The sequence below is a fragment of the Callorhinus ursinus genome, unplaced genomic scaffold (assembly GCF_003265705.2).
Source record: "Callorhinus ursinus isolate GAN/ISIS: 27379988/994484 unplaced genomic scaffold, GSC_fseal_2.0 scaffold8, whole genome shotgun sequence".
Lineage (NCBI taxonomy): Eukaryota > Metazoa > Chordata > Mammalia > Carnivora > Otariidae > Callorhinus > Callorhinus ursinus.
Window position 1 is genome coordinate 45372534 of NW_027397070.1, and position 20306 is coordinate 45392839.

General features: G+C 55.6%; 1 protein-coding gene across 3 annotated transcripts in view; it reads left to right on the top strand.

Annotated features, from left to right (window-relative positions):
- Positions 1–1422: 1422 nt before the first annotated feature.
- PAPLN (papilin, proteoglycan like sulfated glycoprotein) overlaps positions 1423–20306 on the top strand; it is a 32039-nt gene continuing 13155 nt past the window's right edge. The window contains exons 1-16 of one of the 3 annotated variants that reach the window (XM_025869705.2): positions 1423–1512; positions 4163–4222; positions 6383–6498; positions 7333–7393; positions 7692–7794; positions 9455–9585; positions 10361–10484; positions 10913–10993; positions 11080–11252; positions 11377–11500; positions 11896–12022; positions 12974–13181; positions 13755–13937; positions 14149–14290; positions 17024–17146; positions 20168–20248. In XM_025869705.2, the coding sequence (XP_025725490.1) occupies positions 4169–4222; positions 6383–6498; positions 7333–7393; positions 7692–7794; positions 9455–9585; positions 10361–10484; positions 10913–10993; positions 11080–11252; positions 11377–11500; positions 11896–12022; positions 12974–13181; positions 13755–13937; positions 14149–14290; positions 17024–17146; positions 20168–20248 (1831 nt within the window). In that variant the 5' untranslated portion in view covers positions 1423–1512; positions 4163–4168. Of the gene's footprint in view, positions 1513–1642; positions 1662–4162; positions 4223–6382; positions 6499–7332; positions 7394–7691; positions 7795–9454; positions 9586–10360; positions 10485–10912; positions 10994–11079; positions 11253–11376; positions 11501–11895; positions 12023–12973; positions 13182–13754; positions 13938–14148; positions 14291–17023; positions 17147–20167; positions 20249–20306 lie in introns of those variants that run through there. The other 2 variants (XM_073895483.1, XM_025869707.2) reach the window with 2 other exon arrangements.

Here is a 20306-nt window from a genome sequence, read left to right on the forward strand (position 1 = left end):
AAAGATTCATCCTCAGTTTACAGCTGAGTCCGGGAGGCTCAGATTCCCACAGAGCGATGCACCATAAACCACTGAAGACAGGGACGGAGACTGAGGGAGCCCGGTGGGCACCGACTCTGCCTGCCATGGTGTGGGGAAGGCTTCTAGAAGAGCCGACGTTTGGCCAGGGTCTTGAGGGATGAGTAGGGGTTTCCAAGGTAGAGTGGGCTTCCAGAGTGCATTCTCAGCAGTGGCAAAAGCTGGCTAGGAGGGTAGGAAGCAGCAGCGTTATGTGTGGAGAAACTCAGCTGTGGCTGAAGTTCGGGCATGCCTTGGAAATAGTGCAGGTTTGGTTCCAAACCACTGCAATAAAGTGAATATTGCAAGAAAGTAAGTCAAATAAATTTTTTGGTTTCCCAGTGCATATAAAACTTATGTTTACATTACACCGCAGTCTATTAAATGTGCGATAGCATGTCTAAAAAAAACAAAAAAATTTTTAAAGTAAACTGTATGCCCAACGTGGGGCTCAAACTCACAACCCCTGAGATCAAGAGTCCCACGCTCTACCCACTGACCCAGCCAAGCGCCCCTAAAAAGACAATTTTTCAAATTAAAAAATACCTCACTGCTGAAAAATGCTAACCATCATCTGAGCTTGCAGGGCATCATAACCACTGATCACCATGAAAAATTTTGAAATATTGCAAGAATTATCAATATATGACAGAGACCCGAAGTGAACAAATGCTGTTGGAAAAATGGATGCCAACAAATTTGCTCCAGGCAGGGTTGCCACAAACCTTCAGTTTGTAAAAGATGCAATTTATCTGCAAAGCGGAATAAAGCCAATCAGAAAAAAGCCCGCAAAATCCCAAAACAACCAACCCCAGGAGGCCAAATAGAGTGAGGTCTCCCTGTATAGAGTTCCAGGGTGTTAGAGGAGCAGAGAGCCCGACACCGAGGTGTGTTGTGAGTTAAGAGGGGCATGGAGGGGGGATGATACAAAGGTGGGTGACTGCGCGCCTGGGTGGCTCAGTTGGTTAAGCGACTACCTTCGGCTCAGGTCATGATCCTGGAGTCCCGGAATCGAGTCCCGCATCGGGCTCCCTGCTCAGCAGGGGCTCTGCTTCTCCCTCTGACCCTCTTCCCTCTCGTGCTCTCATTCTCTCTCTCTCAAATAAATAAAATCTTAAAAAAAAAAAAAAAGGTGGGTGACTTAGGCACAGAGGAAATGGGACGGGGTGGTGACTGGTGCCCGCCCAAGAGAGGAAACACAGAGTGGAGGGCAAGCCAGGCCCTGGCACAGACCCAAGGGGATGCAGCACCGGCCACTGTGGGGGCCGCTCCACTGGGATTGGGGATGGGTGTCTGCAGAGCCGGGTGGGGGGAGTTGGGGTGGGGAGGCAGCCAGCCAGCGGCAGGGAGAGAAAGTCCAACCTCCGCAGGCGTTCCGCGTCGCCAGGCCAGCCTCCCATTCCCAGGGCGGGCACCGACGGAGCGGCACTGCGGGTCCTGCGCGCCCGGAGACAGGTAGGAAAGCCGAGGGACCGGGACCCGGCGGCAGGGGCGGCTCGGCCCGGGGCTGCTACAGGAACGGCCCCGCCCGGCCCGCGGGCAGAGACGTGCCGGAGGAAGTGGGGGATCCCCGGGGAGACCCCGCCTCCGGCTCTGTCAGCCAGGTCACCGCTCCGCACCGCGCGCCCTCGCGCGGGGCTGGGAGGTCACCGGCGGGCAGGAGAAGCGGGGAGGTACGGGGTCTCGTGCTGGGCAGCCGGACGCGACCCCAGGCCCCGCGCCCACGCCGCCCGCCCCCTCGGACCTAGTCTCGGTGGGACGCGGTTCCCGCGCCAACCGGGCACCGGGCTCCGCAGACCGAGCGCGCCCCCCTCCGAGGTGCCGCCAGGGCAAGCACGTGCCGGGTCGCCCCGGCGCCTCGCGTGGGAAGCGCACCTTTCCGCTTTCGGGGGCTGCACCGGGCGCGTTCCCGGGCGGTTGGAGGGGTGTGGGGCCCGTCCCCGAGCTGGGCGTGCGGGCCGCGGGCGCCTCCTCGTGACCGAAGCCGGGAAGATTCCTGAGTAGGGGCCGGACGGGGAAGGGCTTCGCGCCGGCCTCGGGCGTCCGGGTGTCCGTCGGGGGCGGTGCGGGGATGCGGCGCCGGGCGCTCAGGGACCCCGAGCGCGGGTCCGGGACCAGCACCCGCGAGGAGGCGCAGACCTGCTCGGCCGCGGAGCACCCCCCGGCCGCTGCTTCGGCCCTGGTCAGGCCCCGCCGCGTTCCTCGGGGACACGACGTGAAAGGAGCGCACACTGCCGGCCGGGGGCGCAGCGGGCCGGACCCTCGGGCAGCTGGGGGAACCCCGCAGGGTAGTCCGGGGGGGGGGCCCAGGACCCAGGGCTGGCCCTGGAGTTGGACAGTGTCTTGTTTCTGTTTTTCTCCCAAGTGAATTGAAATAACCTTTCTGACTTTCGGGACTTCGGGATTGCAGCTGGGGGTCTTGATCTAGTGCAATTGTAGCAGTGGTGGTAGAACCTAGTAGCAATTATAAGTACAGTCTTTTCTCCAGTCTTTCCCTTGGCTCTGCTCGCCTCCGTTCCTAAAGGCGGTCTCCTTTAGAGAAGCATCCCTTGTCGCTCATCTTGTCATTGGTCCTAAAACCCGGGCCTCCCCTCTCCCACGCTGCCCTTACAGGAGCTGCGGGCGCAGAGCAGAGGTCGGTGGGGGTGGCGACGTGTGGGTGAGGAGGCGGCACCCCCCTCAACCCCCCCCCACCTGCTAGCCCCAGAAACCTCTGATTTGACTGTGAAAATGACTAAATGAATCACCGTTTGTGCTAAATTAACGAAGCATGTACGTCGCTAAATGTGCCAGGTTAAAATTTGCTGAACTTGGCTTAGTATGCTGTTTTGTCCTTGCAAAATGAAGTCATTTTATAATTAAAAAATTTATAACATTGGTAGATTACAGATTTTTAAATTTAAACGTACAAGTCAGTACTTGTTTAATGTTTCATACTGAAGGAGCATATTGCTTATGTCATTCTCCAATACGATGACATGTACACACATGCACATATGCACGTGCTGTGCACGGACAGAACAGCACAGTGCACACACACCCTCCTTGCACACTCACGCCGCACTGCACACATACACTGTGTACACGCACATGCTACATACACCTCCTTGGACCTGTGCACACACTACATTCCTCCTGCAGAGTCATCCAAAGCCTGCACACTCAGACACCACACTGCATGTACACACACACACACACACACACACTGGTTACAGAATCGACTTGTGGAGTTTTCTTGTGCAGAGAAATGCTGGCTTGCATTTAAAGTAGGATACAATTGACGTTTTTAAAGCATTTGAGTTTTAAAAGCATCTTCCGAGAGTTTCTTTAAAAAATATATATATTAACGGGCGCCTGGGTGGCTCAGTCAGTTGAGTGTCTGCCTTCGGCTCAGGTCATGATCTCGGGGCCTGGGATCGAGCCCGGCATCGGCCACCCTGCTCAGCGGGGAGTCTGCTTCTCCCTCTCCCTCTGCCTGCCTCTCCCTGCTTGTGCGCGCTCGCTCTCCATCAAATAAATAAAATCTTTTAAAAATGTTATTTTTTTAAAGATTTTATTTATTTATTTGAGAGAGGGAATGAGATAGAGATAGCATGAGAGGGGGGAGGGTCAGAGGGAGAAACAAACTTCCTGCTGAGCAGGGAGCCCGATGCGGGACTCGATCCCAGGACTCCAGGATCATGACCTGAGCTGATGGCAGTCGCTTAGTCAACTGAGCCACCCAGGCACCCTAAAAAAATTAAGTTTAAAAAAAACTGGTATAACGGCTTTTAAAAAACGAATCTTTTGCTAAATTAAAACCCGTGAGACTGATTGCTTTGATTCTGAACCTGTCCTTCAACAACAAGTATTTTTAATTGCCCTCTTTTTTCCCCTTTGAAATCTTGAAAGAAGGTACTCTTGAACTTTTAGGAGCCAATAGTAGGCGGGCCTTTTGTCCCCCACGTGAGTGCCACGGCCCACTGAGCCCCGCGGCGTTCCCGCTCGCCCTTCTGCGGCTCTGCGGTCACGGGTGGGCAACGCGGACGGAGGGACGCGCCCCTGCCCGCAGGACCGCGGACCGAGCCCGGGTCCCTGCCCGCTCCAACTCTGGCCTCTCCCGCAGGCCGAGATGCGGCTGCTCCTGTTCGTGCCCCTGCTGCTGGCCCCGGCGCCCGGGTCCTTGGTGAGTGCCGCCCTGCTCGCTGCTCGCCTCCCCCACCCCCGCTCCCCGCGGCGAGGGGAAGTTGGTGGGAGAAGGCGAGCCCTGGGACCCCCCCAGCTCTTTCAGAAAAAGGGGTGCAGCCTTGAAGCGGTCTGACCAAGGGGCCCAGAGCTGCCCTCCCCGCTGCAGGACGCAGTGCACAGGACTGGCAACTTCCCACCGCCGTCCACCTTCCGAAGGTGCTAGGTGCACCCTAATGCTGGGACCCCCCCCTCCCCGGGGTGGCCTTCCAAGGTGGAAGGAAAGGGAGGGGGCGGTGCTGGCACCAGCCAAAGTGCAGGGCTAGATGGCCCATCCCATCATCTGCTGGGACCCAGTTGAGCTGCCCCTCACCTTGACTGTGCTTAGAGGTGCCCCCGCCGTGGGGCTTTAGCTCTAGATGGAGCAGGGATGGCCAATAGAACTTTCTGAGATGATAAAAAATGTTCTAAACTGTGCTGTCCAGTAAGATAGACACTTGGTTCTGTGGCCACTGAGTCCATGAAACATGGTTATTGCCACTGAAGAATTACGTGTTTGATTTGATTTTAATTAACCTAAATAGCCACATGTAGCTAACCGTTACCACATTATAGTGCAGATTTGGAGAGTGGACACAGGAGCCAACTGGTGATCAGAGTAGCTGTTTTGTTAACGGGGCACAAAAGACGGGGCTCCTTGGAGAACAAACCTGGATCCTGAGGTTATACAAGAAGTCTTCTAGAAGGCAGGACCCACCTCTGCGGAGGGGAGGGTCCATAGAGGTGGGCTTTGTCCTGGATGCTGCTCCTGGCATTGACAGAATGGAGGGCACAGAAGCAGCCGGGTCCCACCCTGCCCCTGGAGAGCTCTTCACAGGGGCAGTCCCACAGCCCTGCCCACCCCTCTGTGAGGCAGGCGGTCCTTGGGGAAGGCAAGGGAGATGCCACACTGTGGAGTGTGAGTCAAGGATGAGAAGGGCTGCAGGGGCAGGCCGAGATGGACATCAGTGGTGCTCGGTGGGCAGGCCTTCAAAGCTCTGCTGACCCAGCACCAGCCACAGTCAGAGCGGCAGGTGGGCTAGAGCCCCCCTTTCTCATGTCCTCTCCATCACCTGCCAGCTTCCCAGTCACCCCTGCCACCCCGTGGTCCTTGAGGTCCCTGGCACAGGCTTTCCCTGGTGCCCAGGTGGAGGGGCCGTGGTGCCAGTGTCAGGACCCCAGCAGGAAACCCAGGGCCACCCCCTAACTGCTGCTTGACCATAGCTTGACAAGCCTGAGATTCCCTTTCCCTGGGGGGTTATAATCCCCATCCCCAGGTTACTGTGCAGGTGGAATGAGTCAAGGAGTACAAATTGCCCTGGGTCCTCTTAGGTGCTTTCTGCCGAAGAAACAGCTGAGTAACCTTTCCCGGCGCCTTCCTCCCCACAGCACGTGAGCTCAGGTGGGGCCGTGAGCTCTCCTGCGCCCACGCCACAGCTCAGCTGCCCCCTCTTGCTGGCTCTGGCTGGGGGCCGAGCCCCCGCAGGGTCCCTCTGAGTGCCCACAGCGGGGAGGGAGGAATGAAGGGCAGATGCAGCCGCCCGCCGACCCCGGCCTCACCTCCCCGCACCCACCCCCGCACAGGGCGGCCGGGGAACAGCACAGCAGGAAAGAGGGCCCCAGGTTGCCTTGCAGGGTGCGGGGAGTCGGAGGAGGAGGGGCTGGGTGCGGAGGGCGGCAGGAGCAGGTGCGAACAGGCCAGCGGGAGGGCGGGCTGACTGAGCTCATTCTGGCGCCACTCCACCAGCTCGCGGTTTGGGGAATCACAGAGGGACAAAACATGCCTGTGCTGCCTGTGGCTGAAGCCAAATGTGCGTTCTTTCCTGGGAGAGACGGTGTGGAGGGGATCCCGCTCGTACCCCCTGCCCCCCACAAGTGGATCTCTGCCTCGCGGGTGCTGGGTACAGGAGGCCAGGGCGTGTTTGTGAGGCTCTCAGCTCCTCATGCTGAAAGCTGGTTGAGTTTGTAAATGAGTGTTTGGGGCGCCTGGTGTTTGCTCTGGTAGAGAGAATCCCAGGCTCCCAAGGTGAGGGAGGGCAATGATTTTAGGCAGGGGCCCTCTGGTGAGCCCGAGGGGGCTCTGAGTGCCGACTCACACTTCTGAGCGTGTCTTTTCCTCCAGGCTCCCAAGGTGAGGCGACAGAGTGACACCTGGGGCCCCTGGGGCACCTGGAGCCCCTGCAGCCGGACCTGCGGAGTGGGCATCAGCTTCCGGGAGCACCCCTGCTTCTCCCAGAGGTAGGGGAGGCTGGGCGGGGCCAGCTTGTTAGAGGACAGGGGGCAGGCTGGTCAGGGGCAGCCGGTCCTGGGCCTGGCAGAACCCACCGAACCATGGGTTTGTTGTGAGAGCAGCATGGATGGAGTATCAAGTCATTTCCCACCAGTCTCTGATTCCAACAATCAGCCTTATTTCAGGAGAGCTAGAGCTGTGCCTGCTTCCCCACCCCCGGGTCTCTAGTTCCCAGTGCTGTGTCTGGCATGTGGCAGGTGCAGTAAATTCTTGGTGAACGAATGAACAATCTTCAATGCCTACCCTGTGCAGTTTCTCTCCCTTTGGCCTTTTTGTTAAGTATAGACGTCTCCCGCTTTAAGTGAGGTATTAAGCACCTACTGTGTGCCCTGCACTCTGATAGGTGCTAGAGGAGGGTGGGGCACAAAACAAGGGGGGTGGTGACCCTTTGCCTGTCAATGGGTTGAACTCACTCTTCCGGGGAACCTCGTGTGAGGACAAGAACCATGAGCTATTGCTCCAGCCACTGTATACTCCTTAAATGGCAGAATGACCTTACCAGGTGGGTATACATTACATCTTATTTTATCTCCAAAGGCAGAGTTTGGGTCTTCTCTGGAAATTTGCTTTAAGAGGCAAGGTAGCCCCGAGTTAAAGGAACTCCAGGATAGACTTCTGAGTCTGGCTTTTCCAAGTATAAACACGGGGCTCATTGTCCCTACCTGAGCGGATCTGTGTGTGTGGCCACCCCTCCTCTGCCCAGCGTGGCCTGCAGGAGAGCCCTAGGAGCGGGGGGGTGTTGGTTCGCGGGGTTCGGGTCTTCCCAGTGCTCTCATCCTCAGGAGAGATGGAGGCTCCAGCTGCGTGGGCCCCGCCCGGAGCCACCGCTCTTGCCACACGGAGGTAAAGCCCCCAGGGTGGGGACGCCAGCTTCTGGGACCCCCTACCTTCCTGACCTCCCGGTCCCCGGGGCATCCTCCCGCAGGTGCACCCCCCTGCCTTCCTCACTTCCCACCCAGAATGACAGCCTCCCCTCAAGCAGCCCAAAGCCCCTGCAGGGGAGAGCTCAGGAACCCTGGGGGCCCACACCCCCGTCCTGAGCTGCTGGGGTGAGGGGGAAGCTGTTGGTGGGGATGGGACAGACCTCCCCAGGCGCAGTGGGGCAGGTGGAGGCCCCACCTTTCCCGCTGGCCCCCCACAGAGCTGCCCCGCGGGCACCAGGGACTTCCGGGCTGAGCAGTGTTCCCAGTTTGACGGCCAGGACTTCCAGGGAAGGCGGTACAAGTGGCTGCCCTACTATGGAGGTGAGTGGAGGTCCCAGCGCCCGCAGCCCTGCTGCTGCACCCTGCCTTGTCCTGTGTTGAGCCCCACCCATTCGGATCTCTTCTGTATGTTGACTTTCCATTGCACAACGCTTACACCATATTATAGATGCTCTGTCAAATGTCTTTTAAAAACTCACAGGACTCCCAGCAGGTGCTCATCGTAATATAACGGGGTGGGGGGGTGGTCATTTTGAGGTCTCTCCATCCTTCTTTCCCTCTGTACATTCTCAAACAAAGCCACCAGGCCATGTCTGTGCCATTCTGAGCCCTGCTCTTTTGGCCTGCTCTGGAAGCATTCCTCATGGTGCACAGAGGTCCTCATGATGTGCAGGGGCCACGGGGAGGAGGGGCGCTGGTAGGGCCAGGCCAAGTTTGGGCCAACTGCAGGTCGGGGCTGCAAGGGGCTTGGTATGGCAAGGGTCCATTTACTCAGGATCTCTGGGGCCCAAGGGCTTGCTCTGAGTGGCTTTGAGGAGGGTGGTTAATTTTTAGAGAAATCTAGTTTAAGAAAAAAACACTTGTGTATAACTAAAGCATTTTAGATGAGTCAGAAGATTCCTTAGGCTACCCCTTCTGAGTATTAGTAGTCACTGCTCATTGCAAATGACTCCTGGATAGTATGGCACTCTGGCTTCCAAATCAATGAACATTTATATCCTGTGTCTGCTATTGGATGGGGAACACGGTCTTGGCTAGAGGGGTGACCGCAGGGGAGTCTGTTGGCATTCATTGCTCCTCCTGGATAATTTAAATATATCCATATATTTTTTAAAAAAGATTTGAGAGAGCATGCATGCTTGTGTGCGGGCAGAGGGAGAGGGAGAGGGAGAATCCCGAGCAGACTCCACGCCCAGTGTGGAGCCCGATGTGAGGCTTGATCCCACAACCTGAGATCACGACCTGAGCTGAAATCAAGAGTCGGATGCTCAACCAACTGCACCACCCAGGGGCCCTAAATATATCCATAGAGAAAAACCAGAACATAGAGGAAAGGGTCACAGAGCGATGCCTTCTCTGTGGTGGAGGTGACTGCACTCCTGTTAGCACTTTTGGCTGTTTAAACAATGTGTATATAATATTTAGATGGCTATAAAATTTAAACCCCTAAATGACCTTGACCCCACACCTTTCATAGGATTTGGTCTAGTATTCCAGTCTAGCCCTTTTCACATTATTTTCTCTCTATCCACACTTACATATTTGTAATTATTCCATAGCCCCATTCTGCGCTGTGTGGGAGAAGCATCTCCCCATGTTACTGTCTAGTCCCTGTACTTTACAGCATAGCCCACATGCATAGTGGTCTATTAATAACTGACTCAGAGGAGCTGATCATTAACACACGGGCTTATTATAAGGCTGAGATAGACCTTTCCAAGGGGCTAGCTTCTTCCCTATCCTGGGATTTTTCATCCACTTGATCCCCAGAGAGGCCGCAGTTTTGTGAATGGTTGCTTCCCATGGGGGTGGGGCTGGGGTGGGGTGGGATTCTGAGCCACCTGGGAGAGCCGATGCAAGGACTTTCTGTCCCCCCTCGCCCCCCACTTGTGTGCTTCTGGCCCCCGCCCATGCTTCATTGTGCCCAGGATACGACTTGCAGTTTGCTTGGGATCTCAGCTTTCCCCTTTGTCTGCCTCAGCCCCGAACAAGTGCGAACTGAACTGCATTCCCAAGGGGGAGAACTTCTACTTCAAGCACAGGGAGGCTGTTGTGGACGGGACGCCCTGTGAGCCTGGCACCCGGGATGTCTGTGTGGATGGCAGCTGCCGGGTGAGTGGTGATCCTGCCCACCCCGCCCACCTGGGGGCTGGCCTGGGGCTTACTGCCGGATGTTTCCCTGCCCTGCACCAGCACGGCCAGTGGCTCTCCTGAGCTTGATGTCTTCTCATCAAGCTTTTAGGTGTCTCTGCATCACAGATGCCCTGCGTCCTTCTTCCCTTTGCCCTTTGGAAACTGGCGCCACTATAGGAGCAACCCTCTGGGTGGCAAGTTACAGAAACCCCACTAAAACTGACAAAGGGGAAGAAAGCCATCGAGGGGTGGGCTGGCTGGCTGCAAGGGGCTGGAAATGTCTCCTCCCCTCTGGGCTTTACTCTCCTCTGGGTGGGCACTGGGATCCTGTGAGGTGTGCAGATGGCCACCAGCAGTTCCCAGCTCTGGCTGGAAAGGATGCCCACTTCCCAGGAGTCCCAGCAACCTGGGGTTGCCTCGGCTTTGTCTTGGCTGGGGGCTTCCCGTGAACCACTCTCTTGGAGCAGAGCGTGGAACCCACTGACTTGCCCACACTCACTGTTGGGGAGCTCTGTCCAAACTGGGAGAGAGGAGGTCCCCAAAGGAAGATGAGGCATTGTTGGCAGAGAAGGGGAGACGGGCTGAGCCGGCGGAAGGTGTAGGCTGTCCGTGGCGGGCCAGATGCAGTGTTGACAGGCCTCAGTGGCTGATGAATAGCTACTGCCCCTCCCTGATTGGAGCAGCGACCTGGGTTTGAATCCTGACGCATCTGTGATGCCCTCTGCTCTCCCTTCTCCTCATCTCTGCCCGGTAGGTCGTCGGCTGTGACCACAACCTCGACTCCTCAAAGGAGGAGGACAAGTGTCTGCAGTGTGGGGGTGACGGCACGACCTGCTACCCCGTCACGGGCACCTTTGATGCCAATGACCTCAGCAGAGGTGGGAGTCCTGGGGGGAGGCACAGGCAGTTGAGGGGAGGGTCTGTCACCTGTCCCTTCCTTGCCTGACTTCTGTTCCAGCTGAGTCACCCTGGTGGCCCTGAGGGGGTCTGATCTGGCACTCAGGTCACAGAGCCTGTGGGCTTAGGCTCGTAAGGACCTCTGCCCATTTACCTGGTGTAAGCGCACCCTGCTGTCGGCTGGATGCCCCTCCTCGCCCCTTCCCGTGCGTCCCCAGCTGTCCCCCCACTTCCCAGTCATTTCGGGTGCCCCAGCCTGCCCACCCTTCCTAAAGCTGCTTCCCCCTTCTGGAGGACTCTGCCCTGAGCCCCCGAGCGGCACAGCCCTGCTGGGTTCCGCTTGCCAGTCCCTGATCCCGGCTGTGCTGCGAGGGGCGTGGGTGGTCCCAGAGCATCTCTGCCCCCGCAGGCTACAACCAGATCCTCATAATTCCCACGGGGGCCACCAGCATCCGCGTGGAGGAGGTGGCGGCCAGCAGGAATTTCTTGGGTGAGTGCGGTCTGGGGTGAGTCTGGGCCATGGCGGGGCGGCGGGTCCCTCTGCGGCAGCTCACCTGGTGCCTCACCCCTGTGCAGCGGTGAAGAGCGTGCACGGCGAATACTACCTCAATGGTCACTGGACCATTGGGGGCGCCTGGGCCCTGCCCGCGGCCAGCACCGTCCTGCACTACGAGCGCGGGGCCGAGGGGGACCTGGCGCCTGAGCGGCTCCTCGCTCGTGGTCCCACCTCTGAGCCCCTGGTCATCGAGGTGAGGGGCTGGTGGGTGGTGGCGGGGGGTGGGGGGAGACGCCCGGTCCTCCGGTGCCCCGGAGGTGAAGGGGGGAGGGTCCCCCTGGGGGGGGGCAGGTCTCAGCGAGGACCCTCCCGCACAGCTCCTCAGCCAGGAGCCCAACCCCGGCGTGCACTACGAGTACCACCTGGCCCTGGGCAGCCCCCGGCCCGGCTTCCGCTGGAGCCACGGCTCGTGGAGTGACTGCAGCGCCGAATGCGGTGGAGGTGAGCCATTTGCATGTCGTGGGGATCACGCGGGGAAACCGCAGGCCTCGGGGACTCCATGAAAGGTCCCCCTCACCCAACCCTGAAGCTAAGAGAACCAGAGGCTTCCCCGAGGTGGCGGAATCCCGGAGGAGACAGCACTTCATGGGCAGCAGAGGCCCAGCCCAGCGGGTTGACCAGGTGTCAGAGCAGGGCTCTAGCACCCTCAGATAACACCCCTCAAGCCTCAGTTTCCTCCTCTGTGAATTGGGGGTGATGATGGCACTCATCCCAAGGGGTCATCTGAGGCTTAATCAAGACGACACTTGAGATGTGTGCAGAATGGGGTCCAGCCCAGAGAATGCATTTGGTGACTGCTGACTGACCACCTGCCCTTGATGGCCGGGCCTCTGCAGGTCACCAGTCCCGCCCGGTGTTCTGCACCACTGACAACGAGGTATACCCTGACCACATGTGCCAGCATCAGTTGCGGCCGGCTGACCGCCGCCCCTGCAGCACTCACCCCTGCCCGCAGACCAAGCGGTAAGGCCCTTGCCAGCCCCTCCCCCCATGGTGGGGCCCAAACCCTTGGGTGGGAAGGCAGTGGGGTCTCTGGGCTACTCTAGGTGTTGAGCAAACAGCTCCCTACAGCTGTGGTGGAGTGGGGAGGAGGCAGCTGTAACGGGGGGAAGCAGTGGGATGGGGGGCATGAGCTCCTGGGCTATTCTGTCCACCTGTGTGTGCCCACTCAGTGTCCAGAGCGTCCAGGCTGATAGTGGGGGTGAGGGGGAAGTTACTAGAGGCCCTGTCCAAGCCGCCAGGGGACTTGGCTTGACAGATGCCAGGAAGTGGGCCAGGGACTGGGCCAGGGGGCCTGTGGGCATCCGCAATGCCTTTGTTCCCGCACGAAGGACCTCTTACCTGCACCGGCCCAGAGCATGGCACCTTGCTGGGGCCCAGCGTGTGTGCAGGAACAGGTAATCTGCAGGCCGCAGGCTCCCTGCCCGGCTGGTGCCGTCCTTCTGCCCTCCAGGCCTTGGTGGCATCTGGCCTTGCAGGATGGTGGTGGGCTTGGCTTTGCATGGTGCAGCTGGGCCTGCCCTTTCCTCCGGTGCCTCAGTGGGTGAGCATGGCCCCTCTGGGAGATGCCCCCAACTCACGTCAGACACAGAGGCAATGGAGTCTGGCTGGGGCTGACAGGGGACCTGGTGAGAACAGGGGATACAGGTGAGGACAGGAGCTAAGGGGGCGGGCAGCCAGGCTCTGTGTTGTAGGGACCGGTGCTCGGTGGTGGGAGATGGCAAGCAGAGCGGGGCGGGGGGTGGGCTTGGCCTTTTATGCAAAGCTTTCTGCCCCCCCCACCCGTACAGGCCCAGATGTTAGGATGGGCCAGGTTGGGGGGTCCCTAGTCCGCTCCTGTGTGTGACAGTTGGTGCTCCCTGGACTCCGGCCCTGCTGCTGGGCTGGCCTCACCGGATCCCTGCTCCCTGCCAGCTGGAAGACGGGGCCCTGGTCGCCCTGCTCGGCTTCCTGTGGTGGTGGCTCCCAGTCCCGCTCTGTCTACTGCATCTCGTCTGATGGGGCTGGCGTCCAGGAGGCCGCCGAGGAGGCAGAGTGTGCAGGCCTGCCTGGGAAGCCCCCCACCACGCGGGCTTGCCACCTGCAGCGCTGTGCAGCCTGGAGGGCAGAGCCCTGGGGAGAGGTGAGGCCTCTGCCCCATGGGGCTGGGGCAGGGTGGGGACAGAATCAGGCGCTGGGTCTAGGGACTGGGGTCTCAGCAGAGCTGGGCTGGGAAGCTTGGCCTCCACCGGAGGAAACAGGTCCTGGGAGGTAAAGTGACCTGCTAGGTCGTCTTGGAAGCCACTGTGGAGGCTGGGACTAGGAGCAGGTGTTTGGACTCCTCCTCCTCCTCCAGGATCCCAGGCGGGGCGGGAAAGCCTTTGTCTTGGCATGAAGGAGCAGCCGGGCGCCTTGCTTTGGGGGTGAGGGAGGAGCCAGCCCTGACTGGGGCTGCTGGTCACTGCATCCAGCACCTACATATGTTCAAGTCTCGAACAAGGGAATGTGTAAAATGTCCCTAAGCTTGGTGTCAGCAGGCGTGGTGTAGGCTACGTGACCTCAGAGGAGTGGCTCAGCCTCTCTGAGCCTGGGAGCTGGGCATGGGCCGTAAGGAGCTGTCCACCCTCCCTGCCAGGCGGGGCGGCCTCCAGCTGTCTGACCTGGCATGGCTCCTCTGGGCGAGGACAAGCTCCCGCCGACAGCCTGCTCCTTACAGTGCTCCGTCAGCTGCGGTGCTGGCGTCCGGAGGCGGAGCGTCACTTGCCGGAGTGATGAGGGGTCTCTGCTCCATGCTACAGCGTGCTCCTCGGAGGACCGCCCCCCCATCACTGAACCCTGTGTGCGTGAAGACTGTCCCCCCATCCATGACCAGGCCTGGCATGTGGGCGCCTGGGGCCTAGTGAGTGCTTGCCCACTTCCCCCCTCATCCCTGCTGCCCAGTCCTGGTCCCTTGGGTCTCTGGCAGGTGGCTGGACATGTGCCCATCCCTGGATCTGACCTGCCTCACCAGGCACCTTCCCCCCACCTTCCTTGTGGGGACCCCCAGCCTCGGGGTCTCTCTCCTTTGGTGAGCCCGTTCTCTCTTCCCACGCCCACCCTGTGGGCCCCAGTGTTCCAAGAGCTGCAGCGGGGGGACTCGGAGGCGCCAGGTCCTCTGTGCCCTCGGGCCGGCCAGCCACTGCGGGAGCCTGCAGCTGTCCAAGCCCGGGGAGGTGGAGCCCTGTAACTCACAGCCCTGCCATCTTCCTCCAGGTAAGGGCGGGGGTGTGGGTGCAAGGGGGAGAGGCCATGTGGGCCCCAGCTGTCTCCCCTGCGCCAGGGCCGCCCGCCCCCGGCAGTGCTCCCTCAGCAGAGTGCCCGTCTGTGCTGCCTCACGGGCCAGCCTGTTTGCCCAGCAGAGGCAGCATCCTTCTCGCACCCCCGGAGCCCACATAGCGGCCGTCCATCTCGGGTTGGTTTCCTTGGGCCCCAGCGATTGTGTGTGGCTTGTCAGGCCTACTGGCTAGGAGCTCCTTGAGGGCCAGGTCCCTGATTTCCTCTCTGCTATTTATACCCCCCCCCCCCCCCCCCAGAACTTAGCAACGAGCTGGGTATTCGGTAAATGTTTATTGAATGACTGAGTGAGTACACACTGTTCCTGCCCTTGTCTTTCCCTCCTCCTAACCCCCATCCCCACTGGCAAAGAAGACGTCGCAGGCCTGAGGAGCTGCAGGACGAAGGGCCCAGGGCCAGTACTTGCTTGGTGTGAGGATGTGATATTGAGGAAGAACGTGGGCTGGGGCTCAGCTGAGGGGGCTGGATGGTGGCCTTCTGCTACTACTGCAGGGAGGTGTGTCTGGCCCAGACGTGCTAGTGCTGGGGGCCCCATGAACCAGGATGGTAGAGTTCCAAAGGAGGCATGGGGCACGGTGGCTAAGAACCAGTGGCCTGAACTTGACAGCGAGCCTAAGTTGAAATCTCTACTCCATTGCTGACCAGCGGTGTGGCCCCGGGCAAGCGCCTCTCCTCCCTGATTCTCGATTTGCCCATCTGTACAATGGGGTTAATAAGAGTGCTTTTCTTACGGTGAGTTACTTGGCACTGTGTCTGAACACACAGAGCTTGGTAAGCAAAGCGTCGGGAGTGGTGGTGGTGAGGCCATGTGGGGGCCCCGGGGTCAGGCTCCTGGGGTGCCTCAGCCTGGCCTGGCCCTTGTGGGGCACGAGCAGGAGGTTCCTCCTGGAGCCATGGACGCCTTCCTGGAAGAGGTGGCCCTGAACCTGCCCCAGAGAGGCATTCACATAGGTAGCAAGGGAAGAAACAAAGCATTTCAGGCCAGGCTGAATTGTAAAAGAAAAAACCTTAATGGCTACTTTTATAAAATAATCTATGTTCATTGTGGAAAATTTGGAGAAATTAGGAAAGCAGCATAGAAATGGAAATTACCCTGATCCCATGCTTTAGTGGGATCAAGTCCTTAGTGGTCTTTGTCACATGTGCCGGATTCTCTGTGCGCTTTTCCCTGTTAGAGCTACTTAGTGTGTGAACATTTTTTTTTAAATATTTATTTATTTGACAGAGAGAGACAGCGAGAGAGGGAACACAAGCAGGGGCAGAGAGAGAGGGAGAAGCAGGCTCCCCGCTGAGCAGGGAGCCTGATGCGGGGCTCGATCCCAGGACCCTGGCATCATGACCTGAGCCGAAGGCAGATGCTTAACGACCGAGCCACCCAGGCGCCCCTAGTGTGTGAACATTTTTCAGCCTGATTTCTCTACAGAAGTCCATGATGGGTGGGAAGTTAGAATTTAGGTGGTTTTAGGGCGCTTGGGTGGCTCAGTCGGTTAAGCATCTGACTCTTGATCTCAGCTTCAGGGTCCTGAGTTCTGGCCCGGCATTGGGCTCCACGCTGGGTGTGGAGCCTACGTAAAAAGAAAAAAAAAAAAACAATTACATTTAAGGAACGCCTGGCTGCTTCAGTCAGAAGAGCGTGCGACTCTTGATCTTGGGGTTGTGAATTTGAGCCCCATGTTGGGTGTAGAGATTGCTTAAGAAAATTTGTTTTAGGAAGATTTATTTATTTATTTGAGAGAGAGCGAGAGAAAGGCCAGTGGAGGAGGGGCGGAGGGAGAGGGTGACAAGCAGACCCCCCGCTGAGCAGAGAGCTCTATGCGGGGCTCGATCCCAGGGCCCCTGGGATCATGACCTGAGCCGAAATCAAGTTTGTCGCTTAACTGACTGAGCCACCCAGGTACCCCTAAAATTTTTTTTATTTAAATGTTTTATATAACCCAATTAAATATTTTTGATATGTAATCAGTATAAGAATTACGAATAGGATATTTTACATTCTTTTTTCACAAGATTAAAAAAATAAATCTTCCAAAGCCAATGTATTTATTGTTCACATGGCATTTCTTTTTTTTTTTTTTAAAGGTTTTCTTTTTTTTTTTTTAAGATTTTATTTATTTGAGAGAGAGAATGAGAGATACAGAGCATGAGAGGGAAGAGGGTCAGAGGGAGAAGCAGACTCCCCGCCGAGCAGGGAGCCCGATGCGGGACTCGATCCCGGGACTCCAGGATCATGACCTGAGCCGAAGGCAGTCGCTTAACCAACTGAGCCACCCAGGCGCCCTCACATGGCATTTCTTAATTCAGATGCAAAATTTCACTGGCATACTTGATCTATATTTAGATTTTATAGAATGTGCAGTTGGAAAAGTAGATTCACACACCAAGTTGTTCCAAACATACTGAAGCATTTTCTAATAAATGAATCAAGCGTCACTTTAAAATTAAATTAATTCTGATTAGAATAAATGTAAAATGTAGTTTCTCAGTCACCCTGGTCACATCTCAAGTACTCAGTAGCTCTGAGTGAGGCCAGCAGGGGCCCCAGAACCTGCCCTCGGCCAAGGACATGGGGGTGGTGGCAGGAGGTCTGCCAGGAGTTGGTGCTCTTAGGGCTGGGGACCTCAGGCTGGGCTGCAGATTAAATTTGTCTAATAGGCCCAGGGGAGCCACTGAAAGCTTTGGAGCTCAACGGTGATACCATGAAAGGTCTTGAGGAGGGCAGGCATGGCGCCTGCCTGAGGGCCAGACTGAAGTGGAGCCGGTTGGAGCGGGAGCCTGGTGAGGAGCAGGTTGTGGAAATCCAAGGGCCAGCAAGAGTTGTGAAAACAAAGGGCCAGGCACTTGCCCAGCAGAGCCTGGTGCCCAGAGGGTGTGCAGGAAGCGGTGCTGCACTTGAAGCCTGGGAAGGTGGAAGAGAAGAAGCTAGGGGCCTATTCCCAGGCTGGCTGGGGCCTGGGACTGCGGCGCTGGAGATGGGAGGTGTGGGCAGGGGATGGTGGAACTGGGGAGAGAATGTGCATCTGCCTCGTCCCAGGGCTTGGCCTGGGTGGGGTAGGCAGTGAAATGAAAGCAAAGATTTTACTGCATATCTACTAGACTTTTCCAATCCTAAATTATTTTTAAAATATTTTCTGGGGATTGGCAAGATGTAGTCCAGAGGGGGATGGAATTTTCACTTCTTTTTTTTTTTTTTAAGATTTTATTTATTTGAGAGAGCACGTGAGAGCAGGGTGGAGGGGAGCAGAGGGAGGGGGAGAAGCAGGGAGCCCAATCCCAGATCCCAGGACCCTGGGATCATGACCTGAGCTGATGGCAGATGCTTAACCAACTGAGCCACCCAGGTGCCCCTTCACTTCTTTTATATAACTTCACTCCATTATGTAGTAGTATGCTTACTGTGGAAAATTTGAAATGCACCAACAAATAGAAGGATGGGACCCCCCCACCTGCTGCCCTCCCCCCCAATCTGGGTGCTTGGAACCATGAGCATTTGGGGGCATGTCCTATTATGCATCATTACGAAAATTACATGTCATCCATATTTACTCTTTTTAGTAAATTTAAATTTAGTCTTTTGCATTTTTTTCTCCATTTTATGATAAAAAATCTTTTTAGTAACTTTGAAGTGGTTCAATATCATATACCATAAAATTCACTCAAATGGTAATTCATGATTTTTAGTAAGTTTACCAAGTTGGACAATGAAATGGTGAAAAATTTTTTTTCTGTTTCTGAGCAGCCCCTAATCAGATCCCCATGCTGGGAAGACAGGCCTGCTTATTTATTTATTTGTTTAATTCCAGTACAGTTAATATACAGCGTTATACTAGTTTTAGGTATACAACATAGCGATTCAGCAATTCTGTACTCCGTTCTCATCATGATAAGTGCCCTCTTAATCCCGTTTACCCATGCCCTTCCCCCCCAACCTCCCCTCCAGTAACCATCCGTGTGTTCCCTGTAGCTAAGAGCCTGGTTTTTTGTCTTTCTTTTCTCTGTTGGTTTTGTTTCTTAAATTCCACATACGAATGAAATCATTCAGTGTTTGTCTTTCTCTGACTTATTTTGCTTAGCGTGATACCCTCTATATCCATCCATGTTGTTGCAAGTGATGAGATTTCATTCTTTTTGGCTAATATTTTCGTGTGTGTGTGTGTGTGTGTGTGTGTGTGTGTGTGTGTGTGTGTGACTTCGTCTTTATCCATTCATCTGGATAGACACTTAGGTTGCTTCTATATTTTGACATTATAAATGCTGCTATAGACAGAGAGACACATATATTTTTTTTGAATTAGTGTTTTCGTATTCTTTGGGTAAGTAGTAGTGGAATTACTGTGTTACATGGTAATTCTACTTTTAATTTTTTGAGGAAGAATGGTGAAAAACTTTAAACATACAGAGTTGTTTGAAGTAGTTGAAGAACTGCATAGTAAGCATCCATGTATCCACACCTAAATTCTATAATGACTGTTTAGTTATATGCGCTTTTTCATGATCTACCTCTTTTGTTCCTTCATCTATCATTCAAATTTGTGTGTGTGTGTGTTTAAAACGATCCAGTTGTTTTTAATATGGAATTTTTTTCTTGAGGTGCAGTTCACAAAACATACAGTTAACTATGGTAAAGCGAATGCTTTGGTGTTATTTTGTATACTCACGATGTTGTACAAACCATATTTCATCACCCATAAAAGCTCCCTGTACGCATTAACTGATCACTCCCCACTATCCCTAACCTCCTTCCTTGGTAACCGGATCTGCCCTCTGTCTTGTCAGGTTGGCCTATCCTGGAAATACCGTGTAAAAGGGGTAGTATAGCTTTCGTGCCCACCTCTTTCACCCGGCAGAGTGCTGTTGAGGTTCATCTGGGCTGGAGCCTGGATACAACAGCACTTCGTCCTTTTTATGGCTGTTAGCAATTCTATGGGTAAACCACAACCTGCTTGTTCTTTCATCAGCTCATGTGTATTTGGATTGTTTCCAGCTTTTGGCTCTAATGAATACAACTGCTATAAACGCTCATGTACGAGTTTCTGTGTCGACCTGTGTTTTCATTTCTTTTGGGTACGTACATAGGAGTGGAATTGCTGGGCTCTATGAGGACTCTGTTTAACTTTTGGAGGAGTTGCCAAACTGTTTCCACGGTGGCTGTACCAATTTACATTTCCATCTGCAACGCCTGAGGCTTCCAGTTTGTCCACATCCTCACCAGCACTTACTATTTCAGCCTTTTTGATTAGAGCCCTCCTAGTGTGTGTGAAGGAGTAGCTCCTTGTGGCTTTGATTTGCATTTCCCTAATGAGTGATGATGGTGAGCATCTTTTCATGTGCTTGTTGGCCCTTTGTATATTTTCTTTGGAGAACTGTCTGTTCAAGTTCTTTGCCCAGTTTTTTTTAAATTTCTTTTTTAAGATTTTAAAATAATCTCTGCACCCAACTTGGGGCTCAAACTCATGACCCCAAGATCAAGAGTCATGTGCTCTACCAACTGAGCCAGCCAGGCGCCCCACTTCGCCCATTTTTTAATTGGATTGTTTGTCTTTTCGTCAATTCAGTCTAGTTGGGATCAAACATAGTTACTAATTTTATATTTGGCTTTTCTTTTTGCTGAACGTGTAACATTAGCTTTTTCTAAGTGACTAAAGACTCTTGAAACATGGGAAGGGTGTTTTATGAAATCACAGGTCTGCTCATTTTCACTTTGGCTGTCCTGGGTGCCCAGGCCTTGCCTGAGCAGTGGGGTGGGAGCACATGGTGATTAGGGTGGCCACTGCTCAGGCCTGACTCTGCTCCCTGCAGAAGTCCCCAGCATGCAGGACGTGCACATCAGTTCCAGGGATCCCCGGATGTCTTTGGGCCCTCGGGTGGCCCCCACCTCAGGTGAGAAGCTCAGTGGAAGCCCCCAACCCGGAGCCCAGGAGATGGAGGTTGAAGGCGG